General features: G+C 48.5%; 9 protein-coding genes across 9 annotated transcripts; 4 read left to right on the top strand and 5 right to left on the bottom strand.

The window, feature by feature from the left end:
* Positions 1-97: 97 nt before the first annotated feature.
* Positions 98-934, top strand: N7478_001405 (uncharacterized protein; the record flags this gene model as incomplete). The annotated part of the gene is made up of 3 exons (XM_056917620.1): positions 98-277; positions 358-650; positions 703-934. The coding sequence occupies 3 exons, from the start codon at positions 98-100 to the stop codon at positions 932-934; spliced, it is 705 nt and encodes a 234-aa protein (XP_056785500.1).
* Positions 935-1,637: 703 nt separating this feature from the next.
* On the bottom strand, positions 1,638-2,202 carry N7478_001404 (uncharacterized protein; the record flags this gene model as incomplete). The annotated part of the gene is made up of 2 exons (XM_056917619.1): positions 1,638-1,994; positions 2,035-2,202. 2 exons carry the CDS (start codon positions 2,200-2,202, stop codon positions 1,638-1,640), a joined length of 525 nt encoding a protein of 174 aa, XP_056785499.1.
* A 2,203-nt stretch (positions 2,203-4,405) lies between these two features.
* N7478_001403 (uncharacterized protein) lies at positions 4,406-5,275 on the bottom strand (the record flags this gene model as incomplete). Its single annotated transcript, XM_056917618.1, has 1 exon — positions 4,406-5,275. One exon carries the CDS (start codon positions 5,273-5,275, stop codon positions 4,406-4,408), a length of 870 nt encoding a protein of 289 aa, XP_056785498.1.
* A 655-nt stretch (positions 5,276-5,930) lies between these two features.
* On the top strand, positions 5,931-6,476 carry N7478_001402 (uncharacterized protein; the record flags this gene model as incomplete). Its single annotated transcript, XM_056917617.1, has 2 exons — positions 5,931-6,125; positions 6,183-6,476. 2 exons carry the CDS (start codon positions 5,931-5,933, stop codon positions 6,474-6,476), a joined length of 489 nt encoding a protein of 162 aa, XP_056785497.1.
* A 6,911-nt stretch (positions 6,477-13,387) lies between these two features.
* On the bottom strand, positions 13,388-13,931 carry N7478_001401 (uncharacterized protein; the record flags this gene model as incomplete). The annotated part of the gene is made up of 2 exons (XM_056917616.1): positions 13,388-13,707; positions 13,766-13,931. 2 exons carry the CDS (start codon positions 13,929-13,931, stop codon positions 13,388-13,390), a joined length of 486 nt encoding a protein of 161 aa, XP_056785496.1.
* Positions 13,932-17,294: 3,363 nt separating this feature from the next.
* N7478_001400 (uncharacterized protein) lies at positions 17,295-17,984 on the bottom strand (the record flags this gene model as incomplete). Its single annotated transcript, XM_056917615.1, has 1 exon — positions 17,295-17,984. The coding sequence occupies one exon, from the start codon at positions 17,982-17,984 to the stop codon at positions 17,295-17,297; it is 690 nt and encodes a 229-aa protein (XP_056785495.1).
* A 723-nt stretch (positions 17,985-18,707) lies between these two features.
* N7478_001399 (uncharacterized protein) lies at positions 18,708-19,769 on the top strand (the record flags this gene model as incomplete). The annotated part of the gene is made up of 1 exon (XM_056917614.1): positions 18,708-19,769. One exon carries the CDS (start codon positions 18,708-18,710, stop codon positions 19,767-19,769), a length of 1,062 nt encoding a protein of 353 aa, XP_056785494.1.
* A 2,293-nt stretch (positions 19,770-22,062) lies between these two features.
* Positions 22,063-25,371, top strand: N7478_001398 (uncharacterized protein; the record flags this gene model as incomplete). The annotated part of the gene is made up of 12 exons (XM_056917613.1): positions 22,063-22,086; positions 22,136-22,188; positions 22,244-22,300; positions 22,436-22,477; positions 22,759-22,784; positions 22,833-23,019; positions 23,091-23,519; positions 23,580-23,586; positions 23,647-23,682; positions 23,760-23,856; positions 23,953-24,281; positions 24,343-25,371. The coding sequence occupies 12 exons, from the start codon at positions 22,063-22,065 to the stop codon at positions 25,369-25,371; spliced, it is 2,316 nt and encodes a 771-aa protein (XP_056785493.1).
* An 829-nt stretch (positions 25,372-26,200) lies between these two features.
* On the bottom strand, positions 26,201-26,742 carry N7478_001397 (uncharacterized protein; the record flags this gene model as incomplete). The annotated part of the gene is made up of 2 exons (XM_056917612.1): positions 26,201-26,524; positions 26,581-26,742. 2 exons carry the CDS (start codon positions 26,740-26,742, stop codon positions 26,201-26,203), a joined length of 486 nt encoding a protein of 161 aa, XP_056785492.1.
* Positions 26,743-27,176: the final 434 nt, after the last annotated feature.

Raw genomic sequence — 27,176 nt, 5'->3', positions numbered from 1 at the left:
TTCGGAGCGGATATAATATGTTCCATGTCCTATCCCCCGCTGCCCCTCATCTGTAACAGGTGGTTGATCATCGCAAGAGGCGTTTCACTCTAGACTGATGGCTACTCTTGACTCAGCTTTGCATTCAGATGTTGGAGGCGAGCTTGCCGGGGATGGATTCCTATACAAGGAAGACGCGGAAGCCGGGCACCGCGTTAAAGAAATGGAAGTAAACTCGATACCTTTCGCATCAGAGGCAGGATTGCAATTCTACAAAATCAACGTTCTAGACGATCCAGTATGTATTTCCATGAAAGTTCTCTCCTAACCCTCCTGTCCCTTGACTCCCCCTTAGTTATAGAAGCTGATTATTTTAAGAGCAAACGCCAGATACTCGATTCCTACTTCCAGTGGTTTGGTCTAGGTCTTTATAGAACCTTCGGTGCTATGGCTGGGGACTATGCCTTTCGACAAAGCGACCGATCTTCGAAAACCGAATCTCTATTAATCCAGTTTTGGAAGAAGGGATCAAAGGTCACCTTCTGGAAAGGCTCGCATCTTGCACAAGTGGCTACCATGAAGGGGGAAAACAACTTGTGGAGAGCTCCTCGCGTAGCCCTCACAAGGCTTGGTCTTGAGCCTGTTGAGGTAGATTTTGAAAATGGAGGATTGTGGGTCGTGACATGAGATGGCTTTAAGACATAATCTGACTTAATTGAACAGTTCTATCCGCGACACCCGCCTCTTCGTTGAAGTGTCGGCAGGCAGTGCTATCACATTTGGCGTTGCAGCAGAAGACGTGCTGAAAAAATGGTGGTCCCCAATGAAACTTCCGAGATCACTCCAACGAGTAGTCAGCGACATGGATGGACCTAACTTTGGCATGAATGTCACGTATTTCGATGACAGCCATCATCACGTTCGACCAGTCGTTGCCAGTCCGCCACCCGATTAGGTCCTTTCCCTCGGAGAGTGACAAAGTGCTCTCACCTCGTCCGTGGATCCCGCGAGATAATTGGCATTTTGCAGCGTTGACGAAAATGCATATGACTCTTGTACCAAATCATAGCAAGGTGTAATGGTGATATCTTCAAAAATTGGCGCATATGGCTGGGGCATGAGTGGATTATCAGGTTGTTCCATCTGCGCAATCGAAGGGATATTCAATGACGATTGTATATTGTATACATCCTTCGCGGCGTACGGAAGCATGTTCACATTTTCTGGCGCCACAAAAGGCGTTCGCATAATGTCTCTTGCGTCAGATAGACCTATAGACACCTGTTAGCCCAGATGAGTGACAAGATGGAATAAGAATTACCAGAAATATCTTCTCCAATCGCCATGGCATTACCGTTCTTGTGCACCGCGTTTGCGTTTCTTTTCGGCATTTTGCAAGGGCTGCTCGCTTGGCCATCATAAACACGTTTACTAGGTTTGGTTTGGTATGTTGCTCTTCTAAGCATCCACCCTAGCTTTTCAACAGATAATCTTTTGAGTTGGGCGCAACGCTCCTTTCTGTAGAGGTCTTTAGCTTCATTATTATCGTTTTGCCCAACAAGACATCTGTGCCGTATGTATTTTCGTGTTTGTTGAAATAATTGACGACAATATATGCAAATTTCGTAGCATTGGACATCTGCAATAAGTACTCAGCATCAATAATCATTGAAGCGGTTTGATTCCATACGTGATTCGAAATGACGCTCAAGTTCAGCTCTTTTTGGGAAGCCTTTCTCGTGGATGCACTTTGGGTGATGACATCGTGCTGTAGAATGGTCGGAATTCTGGCCATTCTGCTCCCTGCTATTAGCTCTACCTTTGTCTTTGCTATCGTGACAGGCCTCAATGTTATCGACATGTGCATAACATTCATCTTCGGTGTCCAAATCGCTGGCAGTCCAGTTTGTTTCGTTATCTTCTGACCGCTGATCGCCATTTTTAAAAGGATTGTTTTTGCGGGGCAAATGTGCTTGCACCTCAAGTAGCCTCGCGGTCAACGTCTGGAGTTCCAACTGTATTCACAAGTTAGCAGCCAAATTTTAAGAGTGGCACATCATTACTGGCCTGGTATTCCGCAATATGGTCGCGGAGATCTTTATGCGTTTCGAACATATTGAAACAAGTCTGACATTTTAGACCCTTTGTCTGGTGTCTCCTTTCAGCTTGTTTGCTGGGGTCGACTGTGATAAAACGAGCGTTCTCCTGCATCTCGCTGCGCATGTGGAGTGGTGCAAGAATGAGCGGGCGTTGTCAGGCTACAGCGTTGGCTACTGGCGGTGCGCCGATGAAACCCGGGTTATAAATGTTCCCTCCCCCCCAATTTCATCACTTCGTCTCCAACATCCCCTCCTTTCCTGCAACAAGAAAATCCTTTCCTTCGCTCCCCCGGAAAAAGAAAAAAACCATAAAAAGATCAACTAGGCAGCATGACCACATGCTCCGAATGCAATGATACTGGAATGGTCGGCACATCTATATGCCCCAAGTGCAACGGATACGGAGGGACAAAAAGAGCATTTCTAAGTAAGTAGGACAGTGCATATATGCATCATGAATTCGTAATAACAGAAAAATAAGATGATATTCGCATTGCCGACTGCCAAACGGTCGGGACTCCTGACTTTGAGATGACAGTGCCGCCGAGTGAGCTGGTCGTGGGTGGCGTGAGCTTCAAGCTACGTGTGAATGTATGATAGCGCCATATTCGGAGTCAATCATTTTTGTCTTTTCCACCCCCTACTCAACCTAAGCCAATGGCGCTGCGCATACTCGCGCCGCAGTCCGCCCCGAAACGACCGCAGATGCGGAATCCTCACAATTGGTTGTGTGGGGTCTGCCATCGTAATAGGAAATTGATGAAATTTCGTTGACTACCGGATATGGGAGGGACACAGAAACTTGCTATGCCTCTATTAGGACTAGTGTATGGTCAGCAGGTTTATGCGGGGGCTGAAGACAGATCACATTGCTTTTATTCTTCAAATCCTATTTCCTACCTGCTGCATAGCTCCAGATTGCTACATAAAATATAAGAAAGGCGGCAGTTTCCTCCTACATTTTTCGAGCTTCGGAATGCAGTATGGACGTGTTACTTTCGCATGAATAGGCCCAATAATAAGAGTAAAATACGTAGTTTGAAAGGGTATCATTGGGAAATAATACGTCTGTGCTTATGTCTTCATAATGTGGCTGTCCAAGTCGTATGCAGCTAGCTCAATCTACCCCGCTCTGGTCAATGTTGCTCGAAAGTGAGGCATTCTGCAAGACCCCCCTGTCCGTAAGATGCATCCCATTTATTTGTCCTCTTTTTCCCTCGGATACCCCTGCTCCCATCATATTACGCCAAGAAACCTGCACTGACCTGGTAAATGGCAGGGTTCCCCTCTTCAATTGATGAGATTTTGACGCACTCAGCCGCACGCACGCTGCTATTCTCGAGCCTCGGCTCTTGTCTTCAACCAATCACATTGCGTAGTAGCACCTCAAAGAAATTGCGAGTTCATTCCACGCCTCAAATGGTGAATGTGGCATGCTTGAGTTCTGGCTGGAGAAGGATGAACGCACGCTATTAGATGAGAAATCGCTCAGACCACCCCATGTAACAGGGTTCCCCGCTTGAATCACGTTAAGGCACGAAACAGTGGCACCTACCCGTTCAGGAAAATACTTTCGGTCTCCAACTTTTGCCTAAACCCTCGATATAAAAAGGAACTGACAGCCGGCAGATTTAGAAAGAGCCACTCGACTTGCTTCTTTTGCATCGTTCTTCATCGCAGCAATCAATCGTTCTTCATCGCAACAATCAATCATGAAGTGTCCTAAGTGCAGTCACAATAACCCTACCTATAAGGACAACTGCGAGACTTGTGGCGCTGAACTGCCCAAAGCTATGAAAGGGGCCTAGCTCTAATGACCGGGCTCAAGGACAAGAGTTGATTTTTGATCTCCTGGTATGCTTCCTTCCTTCCTTCCGCTCATTACCTAAGCTTATCGATATTGAGATGTTCTTTACTCTCTGCCATGCATAGAAGAAATAGCTGTGCGATTTATCCAAATCCATTGAGGCACTTTGGGTGTCTTCTGTCAATCGTTTCTTTGCGCTTCCCTGTAGCAAAGTGATACTTGAGAACTCTCAGCTAAATTGTCGTCGCTCATTTGTACATGGGGTTCTGGTTTCATTCTGCTATACAAACTACATCATTGCTGCTTCGGCAACATCTCCCATCCTTCACAACCTTAGCTGTCTTCTCGAAGAGGATTGACAAATTCTATCGCTGAGCAGTCCACGACAATAGACGGAATACTTCTTGCGCTAGGGGGTATGGGCCCAAGACATGGTAATAGAGAAAAGAAAAGTTTAATGTACCTATAATAGGTCCCAATAAATTGTCCCACCAAATTTGGAGAAGTAAGGCTAGACACCTCATTCATGGGTCTCAAGCCTTGTTTTTTCCATGAAATTCATTGCTCTTTCACTGTCTAGATCCCTGCAAAGATAATAATAGTCCAGCCAGAACTCGCGTGCGACGCCATAATCAGGCATATATTTTCGTAACAACTCCTTCCATTCTCTGTCCTCCTCACTATCAGGGACCGAAGTGCACACATATTCCCACCATACTGGAAAGTATCCAGACATCTCCCAATCAATGATACCAGTAAGTGAACCGTTCTCAACCATGATATTAACATTTGTGAGGTCGCCATGCGTAAAGGTGTAAGGCGTAGCGGATGGCATGCAATGTCGAAGTCGTACTCGCGCAGCCTCCGGGATCGTCTCTTTCAACCCACGCTCCATATCAGCCCAAAGATCGTTATCAGATGCGAGAGGACCGTGGGGAAGCTCAGAACCCTTATTTTTGAACAGAAAATTGGAAAAAACTGGACGGCCACCGAGAGATTGGATTTTATCAGACTGGAGATTCCGAAGTTGCTGTAGATACTCAGCGGTCTGCTTTGCTATCCTCTCCTTTTCATCTGTAGAAAGCTTTGACCAAGCTTTGCTCAGAGGCTCGCCAGGGATTCGTCGCATCAATATGAGAGTGTGTTCGCCTTCCTCCCAAGATTCGACAACAGTGGGAACAGGAATAGAGGTCTGCTCCCGCACAAATTGAATATTTGGTACCTCACACGTCGGAAGGCTAGCACCTCGATCTTTTAATATCAACTTTGAGCCCATCGACCAGACGCCTCGGTCGCCTGCTTCGTAGAACAATTTGAGGTAGCTTTCGTAGTTACAGTGCTTCTGGCGTTCAGTAGTCCAGCTACATGCTGTGCAAGGGCTTGAGTTCATATCGAATAAAACCAGTAGTAAGAAAACAGCAACAATTAGATCGTAGATACTGCAAAGGTTTTGGTGGGAGAGTTTGTGTGGTTTCAGTTTCAGTTCTGCGGGGAACTTGTTTATAAACAAATCTTGGGCACTCATTAGGGACTTGTCTTCACCGCCTTGCCTTGTTTCTAGCCCCACCCTCGTGTCAACTGAACCTTTCGTACATCAAGGCAGAACACGTCTACAAAAAATAATTCTGATGAGGTTTTAGCTTCTGGATTCTCAATGGTTAGCCCCAGTCCCACCAAGAAAAAGAGCGAGAATACATCAGAGAGACTTAAGAGGCTCCTAACGCTTATAAATGGTCACTTACCGTCAGCATGCTGTTCACGTAAGGATATAGCACGCGACATCTAAGAATTAGCAGGAGGATGATCGATGGACAGGTCAATGACAAGGGAAATTCCGAGGTACAATCATGACAGAGTATGTGACTCGTACTATTTTGCGTGCACACTCTTGCTTCTTGCTTTATGCACAGCTGCCTGATGTCCGCTTCATTGACATGAGACCCGACATCCCATATATATCCTTCAGCTCTGCTCTAATTATGAACACTCCCTCAGCATAACCCTTTTAACTCCGAGAAAGATTACGTTTGCACCAGTCCCAGATGATGTCCTCTACGGATCCCAATGTGCAACGGGATCAGGCAATGTTGGAAACAAAACCACTTGGGGAAATGGATGATTCGCAGGGCGATGAGCAGACCTTCGTATCACGTTGCATCGAGGCACAATCATTCGCTGAATATCTGACCGAAACTGATACCGATGCTGAGAACACCTCGCTTCCGCATACGAGGCGCTGGGTGTGGTACTGCAAATCACGCCTTTGCCCAAAATATTAATCAGCCTGGACTTGCAAGACCAATTTCCTCCTGCATCTCTACGAGACTCTAATTCATCGAGAAGACCCTTCTACAAAGAGTCGCGAAGGACGCCGCCTTCTTGCCAGGAGTTGGAGCCAAAAAAGCAGCCGCCAGTCATGGAAACCAGTGGAACCACCTCAGCTTGAAACGGAACTGTACGAGCGAGGAGAGGGTGCCTTCTGCGTAGGAGCTGTGGGTGCCGGTCGAGGTCCCGGTCATACATTAGATTCAGGACCGAGCCCTTTGTGGATGGGCCTGCTGAGGACGCGTGAGATGGAGCTAGAAAGATAAAAACTCGCGAGGGGAGCAGAGGGGAGGAACAATAGGAAACAGAAGTGGGAATGAGAGTCTGCAAAGTTTAAGTGTAGACCTGTAATGCCGTAAAAGACCGAGACTGCGAGAAGGATTGACCCTGGCCAACTCCTGTAGTCTATACCACTGTCCATGAACTGAAAGACACGCGGATTTCGCAGCCTGTGCCTGCATCGGCTCCGCCTCGCTTGCTTACGACCCTCACAAGCAATGATCCATCGTTCCTAATTTCTATTGACTGTACTGTGCTCTCGCGGGGTCTTTCCGCAGACGCAGAATGGGCCGACGTCAGGTGAGTATGCGGTATATTCGCTATTGGCTAGCATGACGGCGTCGCTCTTTCAAAAGTCACTTATTGGATGCGGTGGGTCCGGAGAGGCCGATAATGATGACATTAACGGAGCTCCAATAGATAGGCCAACAAGCGGCCGAGGGTGGATCTGCGACACGGGGTTGTGCAATGTAACTTCAGGTTAGGCGAAGGGAGAAGCCCATGTAGAGTCAAGGATAGCAACCGATGATGTGTGAATGCCGAGGCAGGCTCGTGGAGGGATCGAATAGTTTAACGGGAAGCTTCGCAAGCCAAGCGCGATGAATCGGGGTTGGATTTACAAAGGCTTGTATGGGCTAAAAAAGACCCACGCGCAGCTACGTGTATGATTGCTGCGTGGGTCAGCGTAATGTTTCTGCTCCCGGGAGCGACTGCATGGTGTGGTAGCCAGATATTGGCCAGGACCATCTTAGCGTCGGACACAGCGGGATTTACGGTTGGTACTTGGAGGGGGCGGTGTTTCAGTCTGCAGGATATTGGTGGGGGCGAGATGAAGCGAAAGGGGGTGGCGACGGGTGCAGGATAGAGGAGTGGAAGGAAAAGTAAGAGAAGGAAAAAAGGTCAAGAGGGCATGTCGAGGTTTTATGCCGGCGCAACGGAAGGCGGAGCTTACAGAACGTGGTATTGGGACGCTAAACTCAAAGAGGTAAAACTAACCGGATCCCGTAATTCACAGGTCCGGGTATTACGCCGGCAATCGAAACACGGCACATAAGGAATCGGGGTAGATTGACAATTTGCACAAAGCAAATTAATGTCTCGAGCAGGAATAGGAGTATCGCAACGGAAACAGGGACGGGTGTCAACAATGGGAGGAGAATTAGACAAGCGACAGGCAGAACACCGCGGAGGTTGGATAGTTGAAGACAATCGCACTCGGCGACCACAATCATTACAATAACGTGAAGCCAGCATAATGGACAAGAAGAATAGTATGGAACGAAAGCTGCCACAAGATGGGAAAAACAAAGCGCAGTGAGGAAGAAGGCAGCGCTGGGAAGACAGCGCCAGTGGCAATAACGTAAAGAGCGTATCGGAAAATAAGCAACAGACACGCAGCACAGGAAGCAATGAGAGAGCAAGAACCTGCAGATATCTGCAGAAATAACCCTACAGCCCTAAGCCAAGACAGGCCAGTCCGAGAAAGGCAACGAAAAGACACCCGGAGGCGCATATACGAGCGCAAAACCACGAATCAAAGAAGAGCGTAGAAGGTCAGTCTATTAAGCTCTTCTTTCCACGTGCATACGTGTTGACTAAACCCTTTCTCTCACTCCTTTCGTTTCAGGGCACAAGATTTGCTCGCGATACTTAGACTAAAAAAAATGTCAGATAGGGGCGAACGCGTATGAACTAGTACAACTGGATACCATTCTGAGAGGGTTCCTCTTGTTGTTAATCAAAGGAAAATTGATTGTTATTGTCATCCAGAGGGAAATATGAGGCTATATATACAACGAGAAGAACAAGTTGATTGGAAATCAACTTGATTCTGTATATAGATATTTCGGCATTAATTCCGATGGGACGGCTTGGTTCCTGATCTGCACCAGCCTTATATCACAACATTCCCCCTCAGAATCGTCCTGCTGGCAGGGCGATACTGGAATTGAGCAGAGCAGTCAGGCCTCGGTAAAACCACTCAAAAAACCTTCGTGGGAAAAGAAAGTGGAAAGAGCACCTGCGCTGTCATGCTTGTTGCCTTAGGTTTTGGATACGTCGATTCCCAAAAGACTACAGAACTTGGCAAAGGACGTTGGCCCTAATGGCTTGGTGAGACCATCCGCGGCCTGCTCCTCAGTGGGAACATACTGCAGGTCAATTTCTCCTGCATTCAGCACCGACCGCTGATAATGGAACTTGACATTGAAGTGTTTGGTCCGTTTGTGAAATTCGGGATTGCGGGAGAGCGCAATAGCGGATTGATTGTCAGCCATGATATTAGTGACCGGAGACCGATACAGATTTGTTTCTCCTAGAAAGGTGCGGAGCCACTGTAGATGTAAAATGGCATTGTATTGGCCAATGTATTCGGCATGAGTCGTGGACGTGGCCACTTCCCCCTGACGTTTGGACGACCAGGAAACCGGCGCTCCCGCCAGTTGGAACACGTAGCCAGACGTGGAGTATGCTCCATCCGTGACGACGGAGCCACCGAAGTCGGCGTCAGTGTATCCGATCAATTGACCATTTCGGTAGGTGATACGGTGAGATTGCGTGGCTTTGATGTAGCGAAGCAGTCGCTGAAGTGCGGCCTGGTGATGCGATTGCGGCCGGGATGTGAAGCGACTCAACATTCCGAGCGCAAACGCAATATCCGGTCGCGTGCCAACCATCAAATACATGAGCGAGCCGATAGCAGTTGCATAGCGAGCTTTTGCTTCTTCATCCGGAGGTTCCTCCTCTGGGCGAGTATTCAGGCTTTGCTTAGGATTCATCGGCGTAGACTTCGGCTGACAACTCTCCATGCCAAAGTCGGAGAGCACCTTCTGGATGTACTGATGTTGGTGAATAGACACGGACCCATCAACGTGATAGTCAAACTCGATCCCGAGGAACGAACGAGGGATGCCCAGATCGTTCAATCGGAACTCGGTTTGTAAGGCTCGTTGTACTTGTTCAATTTCGTGCGTATTTGCCGCAGCAACTAGAAAGTCATCGACATAAACGCAAACGACGCAGTCCGCTTTCCAGAAAACACAGTTGTCCGATTGGGCCATAGTGAAGCCCTGAGAAGCCAGGACGCGGTGGACGCATTGGTACCAAATCCGCGGGGCCTGCTTCAGCCCATACAGTGAACGGCGCAGCCGACACACGTACCCTGGTTCTTCAAAGCCTTCGGGCAACTCCATATAGATAGACGAATCGACGTCTCCATGGAGAAATGCGGTAACCGCATCGAATTGGTGGAGTTTCCATCCGCGCAACACGGCGCTGGCGACGATGCAGCGGACCGAGTCCATGCGCGACACAGCCGCAAACGTTTCGTGATAATCGATGCCATGTTTCTGCCGGTAGCCTTTGATGACCAGTCGCGCTTTGCGCGTTCCGTTGGTTTTGGTCTTGAAGACCCATTTGCACCCAATCACATGATCCCCAGCGGGGATGTCCTCCCGCCGAACCTTTTCCCATGTTCCGTGTTCGAGAAGCGACGCATATTCTTTCTGGATGGCGGCCCACCAGATTAGCTGGTCTGGGCCTGACACAGCTTCGCGGAAGGTTGCCGGGTCGGCTTGTCTGGCCGGTGCAGTATTCAATGCGCCTGCCGAGTACACCTTCCCCAGCGATTCCAGGAGACGCCGTGATGGTCTTCGTCTGCGACCATACATCGAATACCCAAGATCCGATGTCAAGTCGGTTTCCTGTTGGCTTGGATTGATCACTGGAGGTGTCTCATCCTCGCGCTCAGATGGCGGCTTCTCTCGTTCATTCGACCGAGGTAATGGCGACGCAGGAGGTGTTGGCAGCTCGCTGGCTGAACTTGGCATTGGTGGAAAGACAGATGATGGAGGAGCGTTGTCCGGGAGGTCGTTGCCTGTTTCCCCCTCGATGAGTGGCGCCACGGGGGTCCTCTCATCGAACTCGACATCACGGGAGAATATTGTCTTTCCTGAGTGGATTTCGTACAGCTTGTACTGGTTGGGTTCACAATAACCTAGCAGTCGGCACTCGGACGACCTCGGTCCGAGTTTGGCTCGATGCTCTTTTGGGATCAACACCCAGGCACGAGAGCCGATCCGGCGTAGATGCAAGAGCGAGGGCGGCTTCCCATAAATCACTTCATACGGTGTCCTTTTTCGCAGAATTGATGCTGGCGCGCGCAGCTTCAGATAGACTACCGTATCTATAAGTTCGACCCACCAGGAAGGAGGAAGGTTTGCATCGGACAGGAGCGTGTTGATCCGCTCCCGGATAGTGCGGTTCGTTCGTTCGGCCAGCCCATTCTGCCCTTTGCAGTATGGCGGCGAGGTGTCAAACTCAACTCCCTGGCGTTCGAGGTGTGTTCCGACCGGCAGATATTCTCTTCCATTGTCGGTAAGAAATCTTCTAATCTGGGCCCCAAATTGTCGGTGCACCCAGGCCTCAAACTGTCGGAACTTCTGCAGCGCTTCATGTTTCCATCTCATGGCATAGGCCCATGAGCCCCGAGAATAATCGTCAGTAAAGGTGATCACGTACCTGCTGCCATCTTTGGCAATCGGCATCTCCATGATGTCCGAGTGGATCAATTCAAAAATTCTCGTTGAATGCAGACGTGGCCGCCTTGCACGGGAGTTCCTCTTCTGATGCTGCTTACCCGACATGCACGCCGGGCAACGCGGCGTTGCCTGCAGTTGCGCCTGCGTCAGCGGTCGGTACGGAGTGCCGGTCTGCCGGAGGACCACCCTCAAGTCGCCCCGGTTCAGATGTCCCATCCGAGCGTGCCATAGCGCTTCGGAGGCCTGGTCCACTCCTTTGCCCGCATCTGCTTCGAGTATCACAGCTTCACCACCGAGTTCAGAGGTTGGCGATGCGCATCCTACGCCACTTGACTCTTCACGGCTGTCGACGTCCATGGCCACCGCCTGCGGTTCCAGGGAATCTGCATGGCCATAGGTCGTCGGCGCCCTCGCCAGTTGGACTCGTTCTCGAGATCTCTTGCTCACATGGCACCGCAGGATCAACAGATCCTCCTCCGCATGGTAGGCGGTCCCCACCGTTCGTCCTCGGCGTTGCACAAAGACGTTCTGCGGGTGCGCTACCACCGAGTAGCGGTCTCTTAGCAACTTCGGCACACTGATCAGGTTCATCCCGACGCGTGGCGCGAAGTATACGTTCTTGAGCACCAGGGGTTGGTTGAACTTCCCCCGGAGCGTGAGCTTCACCGTCCCAATCCCTTCGGCTTCCACTGGATCGCCCGCCGTGTCCAACATCTCGCGATGGGGCCGCAGACTGCTGAAGCAGCTCCGGTCCCAGCAGATGTGGCTGGTGGCAGCCGAGTCCAGGATCCACCGGGGTGACGGTGCGTGGGTATAGAGAGTCGTCACCCTCGCCCTCACAACATTGATCCGCGGTCTCTTGGAAGTCGGCGGGCCCTGCCGTTCTTCCACCTGGCTTGATGGTATACTTCGCAAATTGCTTCTTGGTGAGCCGGAAACACTCCGTTCGGCCTTCAGGGCATGGTCCCTGGACGGCTGTTCTTCTCGCTGTTTCTTCCAGCACTGCGCGACCACATGGCCGCGCTTCTTGCAGTAGTTACACTTTTTGGTATTCTTCTGCACGGTATTGATTGAAGGGCTATTCGATGCGCCAGACGCTCCATGCGGGAGCGTTGCGGCGTCCTTCCGCTGCACCGTCTGTTCTGCATTTGCCAGACGGTTTCCGATCGTGGTCGGGTTGACTGGATCTTTGTCATTTTGGATCGCATCTACAATCAAGATGTATTCTGGTCCGATCTGAGTCAACAGAATCGCAATGTGCGTCCGGTCGCCGATTGATCCGGGGACGATAGCATTCAACCGGTGTACTAACATCCGTACACGATCGACAAACTCGCGTGCACTGCCACAGCGCTCGCCTGTGGTCTCACGCAACTGGGCGAACAGCTCGCAGAACGTGGCGAGTTCCATCCGCCGATACCGTTCTTCAAGTTCATTCCAGAGGTCGCGAGATGTTTCGAGTCCCGCGACATGAATGCTGATGTGGGGGGACAAGTAACGGAAGATAGTATGGTAGGCCTCGGCTTCGCGGCGCGACCATTCACGGTGGCGCTCGAACGCCTGGACCTCCACTTCGAGGCGCGCGTCGATGGCGCGCTGCCTCACCGCCCCGCTGAGGTGGGGCTCCACCAAGGGGTGGATGTCCGCCGTAATAGGTTTGGCGTACTTGAACAGGCAGTCAGGACGCTGGAGGTCGCCCGACACCACGTCCCAGACCTGTCTCGCTTTGAGGTAGGAGGTCATGAGACGTTTCCAGGTAGCGAAGTTGTCGCTTCCTGTCAGAGGCTCGATGGCCGTGACGGCTCGGTCTGGGGAGTCATGGACCAGAGCCGACATGATGATAAGTTGATGAGTTGAAAGCGGGGTAGATATATAATCAAGATGGATAGATAAGATGTTTCTCAGATGAGTAGAGACGGCACCCGAGAGATTGCTCCCGGGCTCATAACCTGTTGTTAATCAAAGGAAAATTGATTGTTATTGTCATCCAGAGGGAAATATGAGGCTATATATACAACGAGAAGAACAAGTTGATTGGAAATCAACTTGATTCTGTATATAGATATTTCGGCATTAATTCCGATGGGACGGCTTGGTTCCTGATCTGCACCAGCCTTATATCACAACACCTCTATCTAAGTGCTCGACCGAGTTGAGCGATCTTGCTTGATTCGTGCAGGCTAGTTGTATAGCCCACACGTACGCTTACGTGCGCTCTACATACAAAAACAGTAATATAGGATCTAAGCACGCGCTGAATCATCAATCTGTATTAGGAAAGGTGGTAATCTTCTCCTGCGGAATTCGACATCTTCAAAGTCCTCTATGGGCCTTGGAGTATGTCCTAGGGGCCTAACGTATTAGCAATCAGACGGTTGTGCCGTCGTGACCACAGGGGCCGAAGTCGCCTTTGTAAGGGTAGAATGTGTTGCGGTTGTCTGCGTCGCCTTGTTCGGAATATTCGTCGTCTGCTCCATTGTCTCGTTACCAGCAGTGCACACACTTCCCACTTGAAAAGAGGATTCGATCGAGCAGCTCGCGACTTGCCCCTCCTGGTTCTGAAATGAGATTAGCCCCGTCTGATCAACTCGGACGGTGGCAGCTGAATGACCATTTGTGGAGTTTTGGTCGCAGATTGTGACGTTGACGGTACGGGGCTCGTCAGCCGTTGATTGTCCAACTAAAAAAAGAGCTTGATTAGCGATAAAATTAGCGTACTGCTGGTTGAGGCTCCTCACAATAGCAGTTCCTTCCAACTAGGTTGGCGAAGGGTTCGGAAGACCCAGTGCAATCCAAATTGCCCACGGAATAAATTAAACACTTTCCGTTAACATCGAAAAGATGGAAAGTTGCGGCAAAGACCACTGGCATGCTTCCAACGAACAAACTAAGGAAGAGGCGCATGGTCGTTTTGGAGATGATTTTGAATATTCTCATTGTCTGGAGAAGAAGGGGGGCATCGCTGCTTTTATACTACTCCCCGGCTGTGGATTAAAAGCCCAGCAATGTACTCAATAAATGTTGATTCCCAGAACACAGGGTCTGTGAGTGCGCTAAGAATGACGAGGCGCGCCGACGCAAAGGGTGGCCATCTATTAATGACTGCAATAACAGGAGCTCAACAGTGCAATAGCCGCCAAAGCCCTCGAGATATAAGTCACTGGAGAAATCTGTTTTCTTCTCGGGATATTATTTCTGTTAGTCCAATGTTGCGCCAAAACTTTAATTTGATGCATACAGTTGACTGAGAGGTACGTCAACAGCTGATGAAATTTACCAGACAAGACTTACAGTAGTTGATAAATAAAAATGATTAAGTATCCGTGGGATATTAAAAAAGCAGTTGAGCAATACTCCAACGTTCACCGTGACAGAGGACTCACTAGTCATAGGCTAATATCCATATCCAGCTAAGTTTCAACGAAAGGACAATCCCACGCAAAGAGCCCGAGGCGTTGCGCAAAACAGTCTCTTCGAAGTCAATGTTGTCGATGTGATTTTTCGCATTAATTTCCTCCATCGCCATGCATGTACTGTGCTCAAATTAGACCTAGCTTTGAACCTCCGCATGGGTCCCTACCTTCCTAACCTCCAACTGCCCATCAACCTATAGAGATTCATTGAGGTTCAACATCCACCGACCCGGATGAACCTGCATGCGCATAATCTCTTAACACCTTTGCTCTTCTGTCTGAATGAAATTGATGATTAATCACTTGTTTGACAGCTGCTCTGTCAACCAGTAGCCTTTTCAATGAACACTCTATCAGCATAATGAGCTAGAAAGAGATGGTCATTCAAAAGTAAACAGCAGGCGTGGTCATCCAGAAATTACAATTTCAAAAGACTTGCTTTGGGCAAAATCATCTGTTCTTTACAAAATTTTTAAAAAACGGACATTTGAAAGAATCATCACAGGAACAGGGACTCGGCGCTTATGAGATCCACAGACGGAACGACCGCGGTTTCGGGTATGTGTTTCCCAGTGTTTTACCCTTTGTGATTAGCACAACGCTAATTGTTCTCAGTTTGTGCAAGCAACACTATACGTGCAGCTGTACACCATGTCATTCTTACTAATGCGAGTGGTCATATCCGACTGGTTGACCTGGACCTTGAACCATTTTACCAGTGGTGAACAGAAGATGATCCTGTTCCTCCTGCAACATCCGAACCCGTGTCAACCTCGGCGCAAGCTGAATTCTCCGGTACTGGTGGAGTGTCTAGGTTTGCTTGGATGCTCAGTCCCTTGTCGATCGCGCATACTTCCCTCGATCAGGTTGGCCGGCTTTCAGGAGAAACATCGGTCGATAACAGACAATTCTGGCAACGAGATCCGCTGGTGTTTCGTGTCCAGCGTTTCAATCACCAAAAGTGGGTCCGGCAGAAAATCATCGAAGGCAGTCCAATGTCCTTGTATAAGTACTTTTTTGGTTTGATTATTACTTAGCCCAAGCAGCTACTACATCAAATCGTTGAGGCCCCTCAAGGCAGTCATGGCAGTCATGCGACCGACATGTTGATTTTAGAAATACGCGATGCGATGCGTGGCGCGAGTGCAAATTCCTTAGACTGAAGAGATTATATTCAAGGGGCCCTACAACGGCAGGGTCTACCCCTTCCTCCGCGGAGTTCGCGAGGGCGAAAATCCCGCAGGTCCTCGCGCGACGAACTTTACCCTAGCGCCAAGCATCGTGAATTTGTACCAGGTCGAGATGGTCATTGAGCATGCAAGCCTGGCACCTCGCCGCCTTCTTCTATTCTCCTCCTAGCCTTGTATACAAGTTTGGGAGATGTTTTTGTCACCAAAGATAGAGCCATCGCTTCCGATGGCAAAGATCCAGAATGGACAATGGGCTCCTCATTGAGAAAATTGCGGCTATCTGACAATAACAGGTATCCTGCGAGTATTAAACGGTACTTGCATACCGGCGCAACTTTCGAGGCAAAGAAAACATTGTTCATGAACCCTACGCGGAAGTAGCGACAACAACAACTTCCTGTGCTTCCAAGCGAATTGCCCGGGTGTCCCAAGCCAGGATTCTATGCAGCATCTTTGCCTCGTTATGACTTCGCAAACTAAATATCGGAGAGGCTGCGAACGAAGATGGAAGCGCTTCTTGCTTTCGCGACTGCGTGAGATATCTCTTCCGCCAGTTCGCCAGCTCTTTAGCTCCACTGCCGCAACGAGATAATCTTTGACTGTTCAAACTCATCCAGTGCGTCGCACTATAGAGGCTTGTGGGTACTTTCCCAGTGGTGCTCTCGTTATCACCCAGGGAGAGATGGGATCGACATGCGTCTGCGAGCCCGCACCTCGAGCATTAGAACGTCTGCAATATCTTGCCAAAAGGCCCCTCCTGCATGATTGCCAAGATAAGGTCCTCGCATTAGCTTTCCCTTGCCCTTCGCCCACTGGCACGGACTATACACCACCCCGACCAGTGGAGTCATTTAGATCCGTTACGCCGGTGATGTTCGCCGTCAACTCGTGTCTACCAGCCAGGATCAACACCACGATTCTAGACCACATCACCATGTCCCGTACTAGGAAAGTGTTCATGAACCTTACCGAGCTGAGCTAAACAAACTTCACCGCCCTTAGCTTCTTCAATCATGATGGCACGATTGATTACTCTTCCCCGGCTATGCCCCAGAAGACTCTGTTATAACACGGAGTTTTACGACTAGCCCTGTCTATATTCAACCGCCCCAGGTCAATCCTTTAAATACGGCTCGACTGTCAGCCCGCTACCAGGACATGTGAGTCAGAAGTCATTTCTCTGATCCACTCAACAATACCGTGCCCAATAGGGCATGCTTCAGGCAAAACTCGACCAAATCATTAAGGTCTCAGGTTACGCAAGACTGTCCCTTCAGGCCTATCTTATATCAACGCACACGCATTGTTTCGCGAGATTTGAGAGCTATATCGGTGTGCCAAGACAAATTTACAGACACACTCCGCCATAGACAGAGAGCTATTTTGGAGCATCATATATGTATGGTCTAAAGAAAGGTGAGGGTCGAAGATGGAAGATTGTAAGTGAACCCCATCTTGTAACATAGCTACTCTCGAATCTCTTCCAGATAATGACCATCGTGTTACATTGCCGATCCTGAAGATTCTGGCATTTGAGTTCGTTGAAAGAGAATGTACCGACATCATTGAAATGAGTCAATTTTCAGATATTTATACCTAAGCTAACCCTACATCTTGCCCCGTGGCAAGTCCAAGTTCCTGAATCTCGTTTCCCTAGGAAAGTGTCAGTATTGGTACCCGGGATATGGCATCAAGATATGCAAACTTACATTGTATGACACAACAAGCTTGCAGTTTGGTGTATCCCACTCAATTTGAACAAGCGAGCTATGCGTTGGACATTCTCCAAACCACTCGTGTCTCCAGCGCTCAGAATCCTTCACCTGAATGGCAGCGTAATGGTTCCCGATGCTCGCAACCCTCAATCCTCTAAGGAAATTCACGTGAACCGAGTGCCATCTCCCCTCGCTGTGACCGAGTAGCAAACCATTGATTGATATACCCCGCAGCCGTTCTGCGTGTCCTTCGGCCTCGTCATTGAAAACGAAGGTTATATAAGCGTTTTCTGGTACTGTGATGGAACATCGGAATTGGCCAGATGTTTCGGTGGACTCCCTCTGATCTGCTGGAGAGGTATCCAGCAAACTTTGCCACGAGACAGGTCTTTCCATGACCCCACGAACCAACTCCATGTTGTCCCATATAGTCCTGTAATTGACGGTTTTTGGATAACGCTCCTGTGGCATCTTTTGAAGATTCCGAATAACAGTTGTAACGTTTGCTTCAGGATCCAAGTCATCGTGCAGCATATATTTGTATGCCCAATGATTCCAATGCGCCGAGGTTGGCTTAGTCTCCATTAATGATGCGAGGTTGATTAGGTCCTCTTCTTTGTCGAGGAAATTGTAGATCATTTGAATTATCTCCGGAGGTAAAGGAAGATGGAGGCGATTCGGACGCGTTCCCCTATTTTTCGCTGACTTTGAGACTGCAAAAATATCAGAATCTAAAGAGGTCGCTTCGTATCGAAAGGGAACTTCATTCAAGAAAGGCCGAAGAAGTATCACATGGTCTTTGAAATTGTCGATCCATACTTGGTCAAAAGTGTTTCTTTGAAAAACTCGCTGAGCGATTTCCCAGCAGTAATCATGCACAGTTACTTCTGTCAAGTTGGAGAGGAGTAGTTTACCACTATTCCTCTCTAGGACTAGTGTATACAGCGCCCGCCCGCATTTTCCATGTATTCCCCCTGAAAAGCAGAGATAGTTCTTCAACCAGACATCAATTCACAACCCTTATGATTGGATCGAATCGTACTAGCTCATACGCGTCCGCGCCAGTCAGACAGTTATGAGCCCGGTCTGCCATACTGTATAAGAGAGATATATCAACGGCATTGCTCTGTATCTCGCAGTGTACGAACGAACCCCTGAGTGCCCCTGAGTCTATCCGCCCGTGGTCAGATTATACCAGAACGCAGATCATGTTTGAACGGCTGGCTTGTCAATGAATCAGAGAGATTCGAGGCCCCGTTATATTGATTGCAGATATCTTTGAATCAGAGAGATTCACTGCAACACATCACGCGTTACGCATAAATCAGAGAGATTATTGCGCTAGAAAGGGATATACTCAGGATGTCCGAATTCGAAAGAGAGGGTCTTGTCTCGGTTCCTTCTGACCAGAAGCTACGTTCGGAAGCCCAGTGGAGAGTCTGGATAGGACATATTCGATCAGCAGCAAATTCGGAAGGAGTATGGGACTATATCGATCCCGAAAAGCCAGATGATGAGATCTTGGAGATCCCTGCTGCCCGTTCAGAGCCGGAAGTCCCTAGAGACAACCGTGGACGACCGAAAGAGCTCGAAGACCTATCCGAAGACGAAATCCGATTATGGGATCTGAAAGTGAGGATCTATGAGAGATCTGAATCAAAGCGTACGAAGCTCTTGAAGACAATGACGCGCCTAAATAGTCTTATTACCCGATTGTTAGCTACCGAACATCGCTATTTGATCGTGGACGAAGACTCGCCAAGAGAGAAGCTTCTAAAACTAGCTGAAATGTTCTGCCCAAAGCCGGAAAGCCGCCAACAGGAGCTTCGACGGGCGTGGAGAGCAATGATTCGATCGCCTAACCAATCAGTTAATATCGATCAGTGGATTACCCAATGGGATTCCCTATTTGAAGAAGGAAAGGTTGCGAAGATTCCCGATTGCTCGCTTGGGGATGCGTTTGCTATCAGAGACTTCCTTGATGCCATACAGAATATCGACGACACCTTCTGTATAGGCTGGAAGCGTGAGTTAAGCAAGCGTACGGACGATCTCAAGTTCCATGAAGTGACGGCGGACTATCGGCGCCGCCGTACGGATCTATCTACGATACCCCAAAGATCAGCGTCGAATATAGCATACACTACTATAAAAGATCTACCAGAAGAGATATTAGACGAAAACGCCTGTCGTACACACTGCCCATGTGGGAGTGGCAATCACCACTATCGCCAGTGCTTCTATATCAACAGAGAGTTGAGACCAGAAGGTTGGATACCTAGAGAAGGAGTGGCAAGGCGAATCCCTGAATTTACAAAGAAGATGAACACCAAGGACCAAGAAGCGATTGAAGAACTTTTGGAAAAGGGAGATTCAGCACATATAGTAGCGGCTGAGCCATTTACCTCTATGATCGTTTTCTAGATAAAGAGAGCAGCGTGCGAACGCTGGGGGGGTGTGTCAAGTTGGAGAGGAGTAGTTTACCACTATTCCTCTCTAGGACTAGTGTATACAGCGCCCGCCCGCATTTTCCATGTATTCCCCCTGAAAAGCAGAGATAGTTCTTCAACCAGACATCAATTCACAACCCTTATGATTGGATCGAATCGTACTAGCTCATACGCGTCCGCGCCAGTCAGACAACTTCTTCTGATCGTTGTTCCTCGGTGAAATGCATGATATCCGTGTAATGACGACGGATCAACTCCCCTGTCCCAATTTCGCCATCATGACCCTCTTCAAGTAGAAAATGAAATGTTTGTATGTAGTTGGTCTCACCTCGACAAACTGGGCATGTAATGATTGGTTCAGCAGCGTCATCCATTGTAGAAGAGGACGCAGCTGCCTATTTGTTGATTTTTCAAGGGGAGAGAAATGACTCACAGGCAAAAACATGGATACAGTGCCTTTTTAATACGGCATCTGGAAACCGCGCTTTAGCGTCGGAGTCGGAGATTTTGTGATTCCGCATGGCGGTGCGAACCATACTTTGTCCTTGGATATGCATCAAGCGTTTAATACAGAGATTTACGGCCCGTGAATTCAGCGCTTCGGAGACCCACAATAATACAGGACCGTGCTTAGGTCCCCACCTGCTAAACCTAGCCTCGGTCTGTCATTTGCCCTAAGTCCTTTCTTTATTGTAGCAAAAATGAAGAAGCAGAGCAACTAGCATTGGCTTTCTCAATAGCATTCTCATTACCAGATACTTACTGATCAACCTGTTAATCAAGTGCCCTGCGAGACCACGTACCTGTAGGAAACTTAGAAGCTTCCAAACGCGTCTTAGTGAGGTTGTATGACCTGGAAATGCGACCGATTGTACCGTGGTACCACTGGCGCACCATTGCTAGACCAATATTCGAGAAATCTCCACAATTCCAACAAACACCGATAAAAGGGAATTACTATTCTGTGGTTATCTGAAAGGAGGGGGGAAGGGTTTCAACACGTTGCCTAGCTATCCATCTGTCTTCGGTATCATTGCGATATGGGGCAACGTGATTGGGGGATGTTGTAAAACAGAGTAGATCACGATAGCTTTGTCAAATGTCATTCACCATCTACGGGGCATTTTCATCGGCCGGGAGGGACGTCCCGTCGGGGGAAGTGGAGCGATAAGCGGCGAAGCGAAACTTTCAAAAATACTCTTCGTCGGTACGAAAATGGCCTTCTATTGAAAAGTTGGGCGCAGGCTCTCGAGGCGCACTATTGGATACGACCCATGGAATACCACGTTTTGGCTAAATTCTTGACCGGTAATGATCTGCAATGTGGTTTGGAACTACCGTGGATCGTGAGGACGACCGGCCCTCACTAGGCCCGAGATGGAATAGGCCTGAAAGGCTCACGTATTACGCCTTTGTTTGCATCCATTCAATAACATCACGAAATTCCCCAACAGTAGCTAAGCTAGCCAGTAAAATGATACAGCCATTATACAGACTGGGATGCCCAACACTATGAAAGCCAATGAAAAAAATAGAACGATCATGCGCAGTATACACGAAGGTCAGATTCGGGTTGAATGATACCCGCAAATAATTGAGTCACCAGAAGGGTATCTGGGGTCATTGGAGGAAGTCAAAAGCACAGTACTGTACATACATAACGAAAGTTGACCGCCTTCGGGCTTGCCTAGCCCAAAGTAATTTCGTGTGTGAGTGGAGAGGCTAGACACACTAGACGCACCAGATACGTATTATGATTGGCTGATAGTATGCGCTAGTAACAGGGATGATCAGCCAATTTTGCCGACCAATCGCAACAAAGCGCTGAAAAGAAAGGGGGGCAAGATGTTTGACAATTTAAGTACCCATAGCAATTTCTGTCAAGATTAGGAATTGATGTACTGGCTAGTACTGCGCATGTCCAATAGAATCAGTTGATTGATTAAAGGTCTCTAGATCGGTTGAGCGATCTCTGTGACCTATTGTCCGTGCTCTGGTGTGTTACGACACCGTAACCGTATTTTAGTCCTAATACCATACCAATACCCAGGGAAATTGGGTGAACGATGAACAAGCCTATCCCAAAAGGTCATAGCGGTATTGACCGCTCCCTAAGTTTGACAATTTCCCCTCCCTCTTCGAGCCCCGGCGCAGATCCCACTTGTTTCCAGTTTCTATCCACAACCTGTCTCAACCTGCCTCTCAATTTCCAGCGCTTTCTACCTTGATTTTTTGACCTGCGACGGAATTTCTCAATCGTTTAAAAGATGAGTGAGGAAAAAATTGCTGTCGTACGTGCTAGTGCATCTCAGCGAGTACCTTCCTAATAATGCAACGCAGGACCCCGATCTTCATTCTGTTGAGCATGGGGTTTTCCCCAGTGACTTTGAGTCGTGAGTGATCGGCCATTCAGATTTTAGCTTCCAGGTAGATATAACAAGTATGCAGGGAAACAACGTCTCTCGCGTCCTCTATCTACCGCGGGGTGTTAGAAAACGGACGAAGGTCAGTCAGCCTGGTGTTGAAATGGTTATTACGGCCACCCAAGTTGCTGAAATAAAATCAGATATCAAAATCTTCGAGAGGGAGAATATTGGTTTGCATATTACTCTAGCTGGTGAACTATTCTAACGTAGGCAGGGCGCCGGCGGATGAACAACAATTCGAAAGTCTGGAGATAGGGTGAATTTTAGAAGACTTAGGATTTATAAGGGGAACAAGAGGTCACTAATAGTTATTTGATAGCCACGTTGTCTGCCTCGTGTTAGATTCTGAGACCGCAAATCCTCTCTTTCAATCTCCAGTGAAGGTTCCAAAAGTAAAGTTGAAGTCCCAGGTTAAATTGTTTTACTCATACCGATTGCTATATTTAGCACATACTTGATTTGGGTACGGGGAGAGGAACTTGGGCTGTGTAAGATTTTCACTCAACACTGTGGTGCTTCCAGCTAACTTTGATCCAGGGATGTCGCCGACATGTACCCTGAAGGTACTTACAGACTTGCCCCGCGCTTTCCTGCTCGACTAACAGATATAGCGTTGGTCCGAGGAGTCGATTTGTACCCTCCTCCTATTCAATGGCTTCCGCCCAATTGTGTCATGGAAGTTGATGATGTCCTGAAAGCGTGGACCTGGCGCCAGCCTTTCGACTTGGTCCATCTTCGCCAGATGATCGCCGCTTTCACTCGGGAAGAATGGGCTTCTGTTTATCAGCAATGTTTCGAGTAAGCCGCAGCCTCCGTCCCGGCAAAGAAAAGAAGAAGGAAACTGAAGTCGCTAATGAAATTTGCACTAGGAATATAGAGCCTGGGGGGTGGATTGAGCATTGGGATGGTGACCCTAGAGTCCGCTGTGACGATGGTAGTCTACCCAGAGATAGCAGTATCGTTTCATTCGGGCAAGCAGCATGGGCTGCAGCAGAGAAATGGGGGCATTCCCTTGACACTTGTTATACGATGCGTACTGCCATGGAAAATGCTGGTTTTGTTGACATTCATGAAAAGGTTGACAAATTACCAATTGGACCTTGGCCCAAGGATCGCATGTTGAAGGAAGCCGGAAGACTTCACTTTCACCAATGGACCACTGGCCTGGAAGGGTGGGCAATGTATCTTCTCACAAAACACGGATGTCCTCATCCATGGAGTAAAGAGGAGGTACATGTTCTTGTCGCCAAAGTTCGCGCTGAGATACAAAATCCAATGATACATGTCTATCAATACGTGTGAGTATATCTACCCAATGGTCCGGAGCTGGTCTCATGGATGCTAATAACACCGGGTAGGAAGCGGGTATGGGGACGTAAACCTACTCTTGAGGAGCTACAAGGTAAAACCGGGGTTGTATTTTAGGGTGACCAGGACATTATAATGGGCTTTATCTACATGGTGTGAATATATAACTAGCCATCTGTCATCGCTCAGTAAAGAAGTATGCATTGTAATCAGCCTGCTTTTTGTGCCAGCTTACCCACGAGAGTCTCATTAACGCAGCCCAGATCAGGCTCAAGGGCCCAGACCAGTGGTGGATTGTTGATGTCTATGTTTTGGACACGGACTCAGGTAAGTGACGATCTGTTGGATCTTCGAATGCTCTTGACAGTCTAATAAAAAGAAATCGCACTAATCAGCACAATCGTGGGCTTTGTATCATTGCAGGCGACGCCGCAGGGATAATCCAACAGAGATTTGTTCGTTCATTGAAGGAACGGATCCCTAATGATCTCAGTCCCCCAGATGGATTGGCTTATGAGCGAATCAACTACTACGAGGGGCATCTCGATGGTCACATTAATCGCTCCGCAGCTGACGACTGGTGGGCTGCCCTCAATACAAAGACACGAAGTTCGAAAGAGAAAGGTCTGCGGAACTTCTTCAGGAATGCAAAGCTGCACAATAATTTGAACGACTTGCTTGCGATTAGAGGACTGTGGGAGGCCATGCGTATTGGGGTTCTCCATAAAATCACTGCAATGCATTGTGATGAGGTGAGTCGACACCCTTATCGAGCTCCCAACAGCATCGCGCTGATCATATATCCACATCTAGGCCATATGTTGCTACTGGGAGCATATCCTGCGAACATTCCTGAGAGTAGCTGGGGGGCGACAACAGCTACTTCCATATATTGATGGCATGACGGTTGAGCTTCTTGAATCTCGTGCCCCAAAAGTATCGATGAGAGATCGACAGTTTCTCCAAAAACGAATGGATGACGGGCAGCTCTTTGCCAATCTGGATAGTCAAGTTCGTGATGAGGTCTGGCAAAACATCCTCAGGATCGATTACCCAATCCCCACGTCAAAAACATTTTTCAAAGATCGTCTTTACCTTGAGGTAGCTCAGAACGTCATGAAACAAGCCTTATTGCCGGTTCCGAATGATACAGCCACCACTATTGACGCTGGTCTCTGTGCTACATGGGATAGTGCGCGGTCGGGGACGATTCCAGTGCGACAGGAACGGCTCAAAGAGGGTCTCCTGGAGCTCTGGCGGTTCAGCTTTCAATACGGATTCGAAATGACTGGTCACATCCGCTTGAAATCCGATAAGCAGGTACCACAAGATGGAATAGAGGCAGCGGAACTTTGGCGGCATTTTTTCGCTCTCATGAGAATTCGGGGGTTTAAAGCCCCCGATGGAGACTCCGCTGCGGCACCTACCATGCCACTTCCTACCCCATCACCATGCGAATTCCCCGAGAACCCGGAGCATGAGATTGAAGCCCCCAAGCGATGTGGGAAACCTTATTCCAATATCGCTAGAGCAGATCGATTCGCCCTCACAGCCAGCTCGATGCGCCAGCGATCAGTGCCTGACCGCGTGACTGCCGGATTCCTGCGCCAGTCCGTCTTCAATGCCTTCTTCAGCTATCTTCAGACTACTGCCACCGGGACTAGTTCAACAACTTACGAGGTTCCATTGCAACAAGCGCAGATGGAGGTGGAATCCAACCAGCCTCTCGGAATCGAGACAGTCAGTCCAGTGAATGGGCACGACCAACCGAGTGAATCCACATCCAACGAGCCGAGCTCATGGGACACGACTCACGACTCCTGGCAGGGGGCTGATCAGTGATTCTGCATATACACTGTCGAGCTCAGCCAGTCAGTCCCAATCAAGCCCGGTGATCATGAATTTCAACCTCGCGGGGCTATCAAGGGATCAGCAACAGTTACAGATGCCGTACGATTTTGAGTGGATTCACCAATTTAGCACTGAGCTAGATGCAAATTCATTTGGAGTGGAAATAATGGACACTGGGCGCTCTATTCCACCACAAGATATTTTTGACTACTACTCAACTCACGCTAGCTCGCAGCTAGTTGCTAGTCTCAACAATGAGGATAGTCTCGGGCCATCAATCAATAACAAGAGAAAAAGAGAGCATTCAGATGACGAAGGTAACAATGTGAATACGAGAGCAAAACGGTTTATTGAAGAACAGGCTCTTCGAGCCCGCGACCGCATAACAATGGACTCGGTATCAAGACATACAAGCCTTTCATCCCTTTAGTTGTCGGAAAAGGGGAGTGGCAGGATCTCAATTTCGAGTAAATAAATTCAGTTTTTGATATGGGATGTCTTTTGCTAGATATTTAAATTTTCAACTTGGAATTAGGGTAGTGATTGTCAATTGGTGCTTAAATTTGTTGATATCGGGATGGACTGCGCATTCAAAGAAAATCCCAACAGACAATTCCGGGCGCAATTGACATACCCAATCTTCTTCAAGTCGCAGACATTCTATTTGTTTATCCATTGAAAATTGAACTTAGGATTGAAATGTCCCCGGAAAGAAGTCTCGTTCAAGTCCTTGATATATCATGTTACTTTGATCAGCTTAAATATGGAAAAATTTGTTCCGGCATATGTTATTAATCTCATTGGCTAAGGATAGACTAAATCAAGATTTGAAGGTACATGAACGCGTAAATTGGAGCAGGGTATGCTGGAGGTGAGTTGCCTTCTTCCTCTGATCCTCCAGATCGAGCTCCATCTCCCGCAATTGCTGTGTGAGAAGACCCCTCTCATAGACGAGCCAGTCATGCGAGCTTTGAAGCTTACTGTTTTCATCCGCCAAATGCACATCCTGGGCGAACTTCACGATATAACACTCCCACATAGCTAAGTACAAATCGAGAAGGTTAAAGCCTTGTGCCACAAGGGGCCCATCGAGTTCCAGTAGTTGTCTTATCTGCACCGTCAGAGCGCCAATGGGTTGGGATTGCTGCAGTCATCAGTATGTGTGCAAGGATAGATGACTTTCCATGACAGGACACTCACCTGGGGCATTTTACTAGGGCTCCCGTCAAGCACCTCCGCTTTCGAGAATGAGGTTTCTCCATCCTCAGATAACTGGCGCAGTTTTTTGTCCGGGCGGTCGATGAGTGGTTCTGGGCTTTGACAGTGCTTTCGGTCCATAAGCGAGGACATCTTGCAGAACATCGTGGGGCTCAGATATGCGGGAAATGAAATCTGAGTCAGGGATGAATAGTAGCAGCGCAGTTTGAATGCTTATATATATTTTTTTTTGGCAGTCAGGTTTTGCAAAGACTGAAGGTTTGCCAAGACAGTGAGTGATCAAGGAAGTCAATTTTATATTTCAAGGAAGTCAATTTTATATTGCAAGGTGCGGTCATTCAACGTTGAGTAAACGCCTCGGTGGACTTCAACACTTCATTCACCGACAAAACCGAGCCATGGGTAAAACAGTTGCCAAGCCTAACTTGGAAATGCTCAGTTTGGCTGCTTTTACAATCGTGAATTTCGGGGTCCTCGACCTGGCCGCTATCAATATCTACAGGGTGACGCAACGCTCATCTAGATCTTAGAAGCATAACATCACTCGCTTCTTTTTTGATGGGTAAAATGCCATCCAT

Source organism: Penicillium angulare (assembly GCF_028827245.1).
Source record: "Penicillium angulare strain IBT 27051 chromosome Unknown utg000001l_segment0_segment0, whole genome shotgun sequence".
Taxonomy (NCBI): domain Eukaryota; kingdom Fungi; phylum Ascomycota; class Eurotiomycetes; order Eurotiales; family Aspergillaceae; genus Penicillium; species Penicillium angulare.
This window is presented reverse-complemented; position numbering and strand designations above follow the sequence as displayed.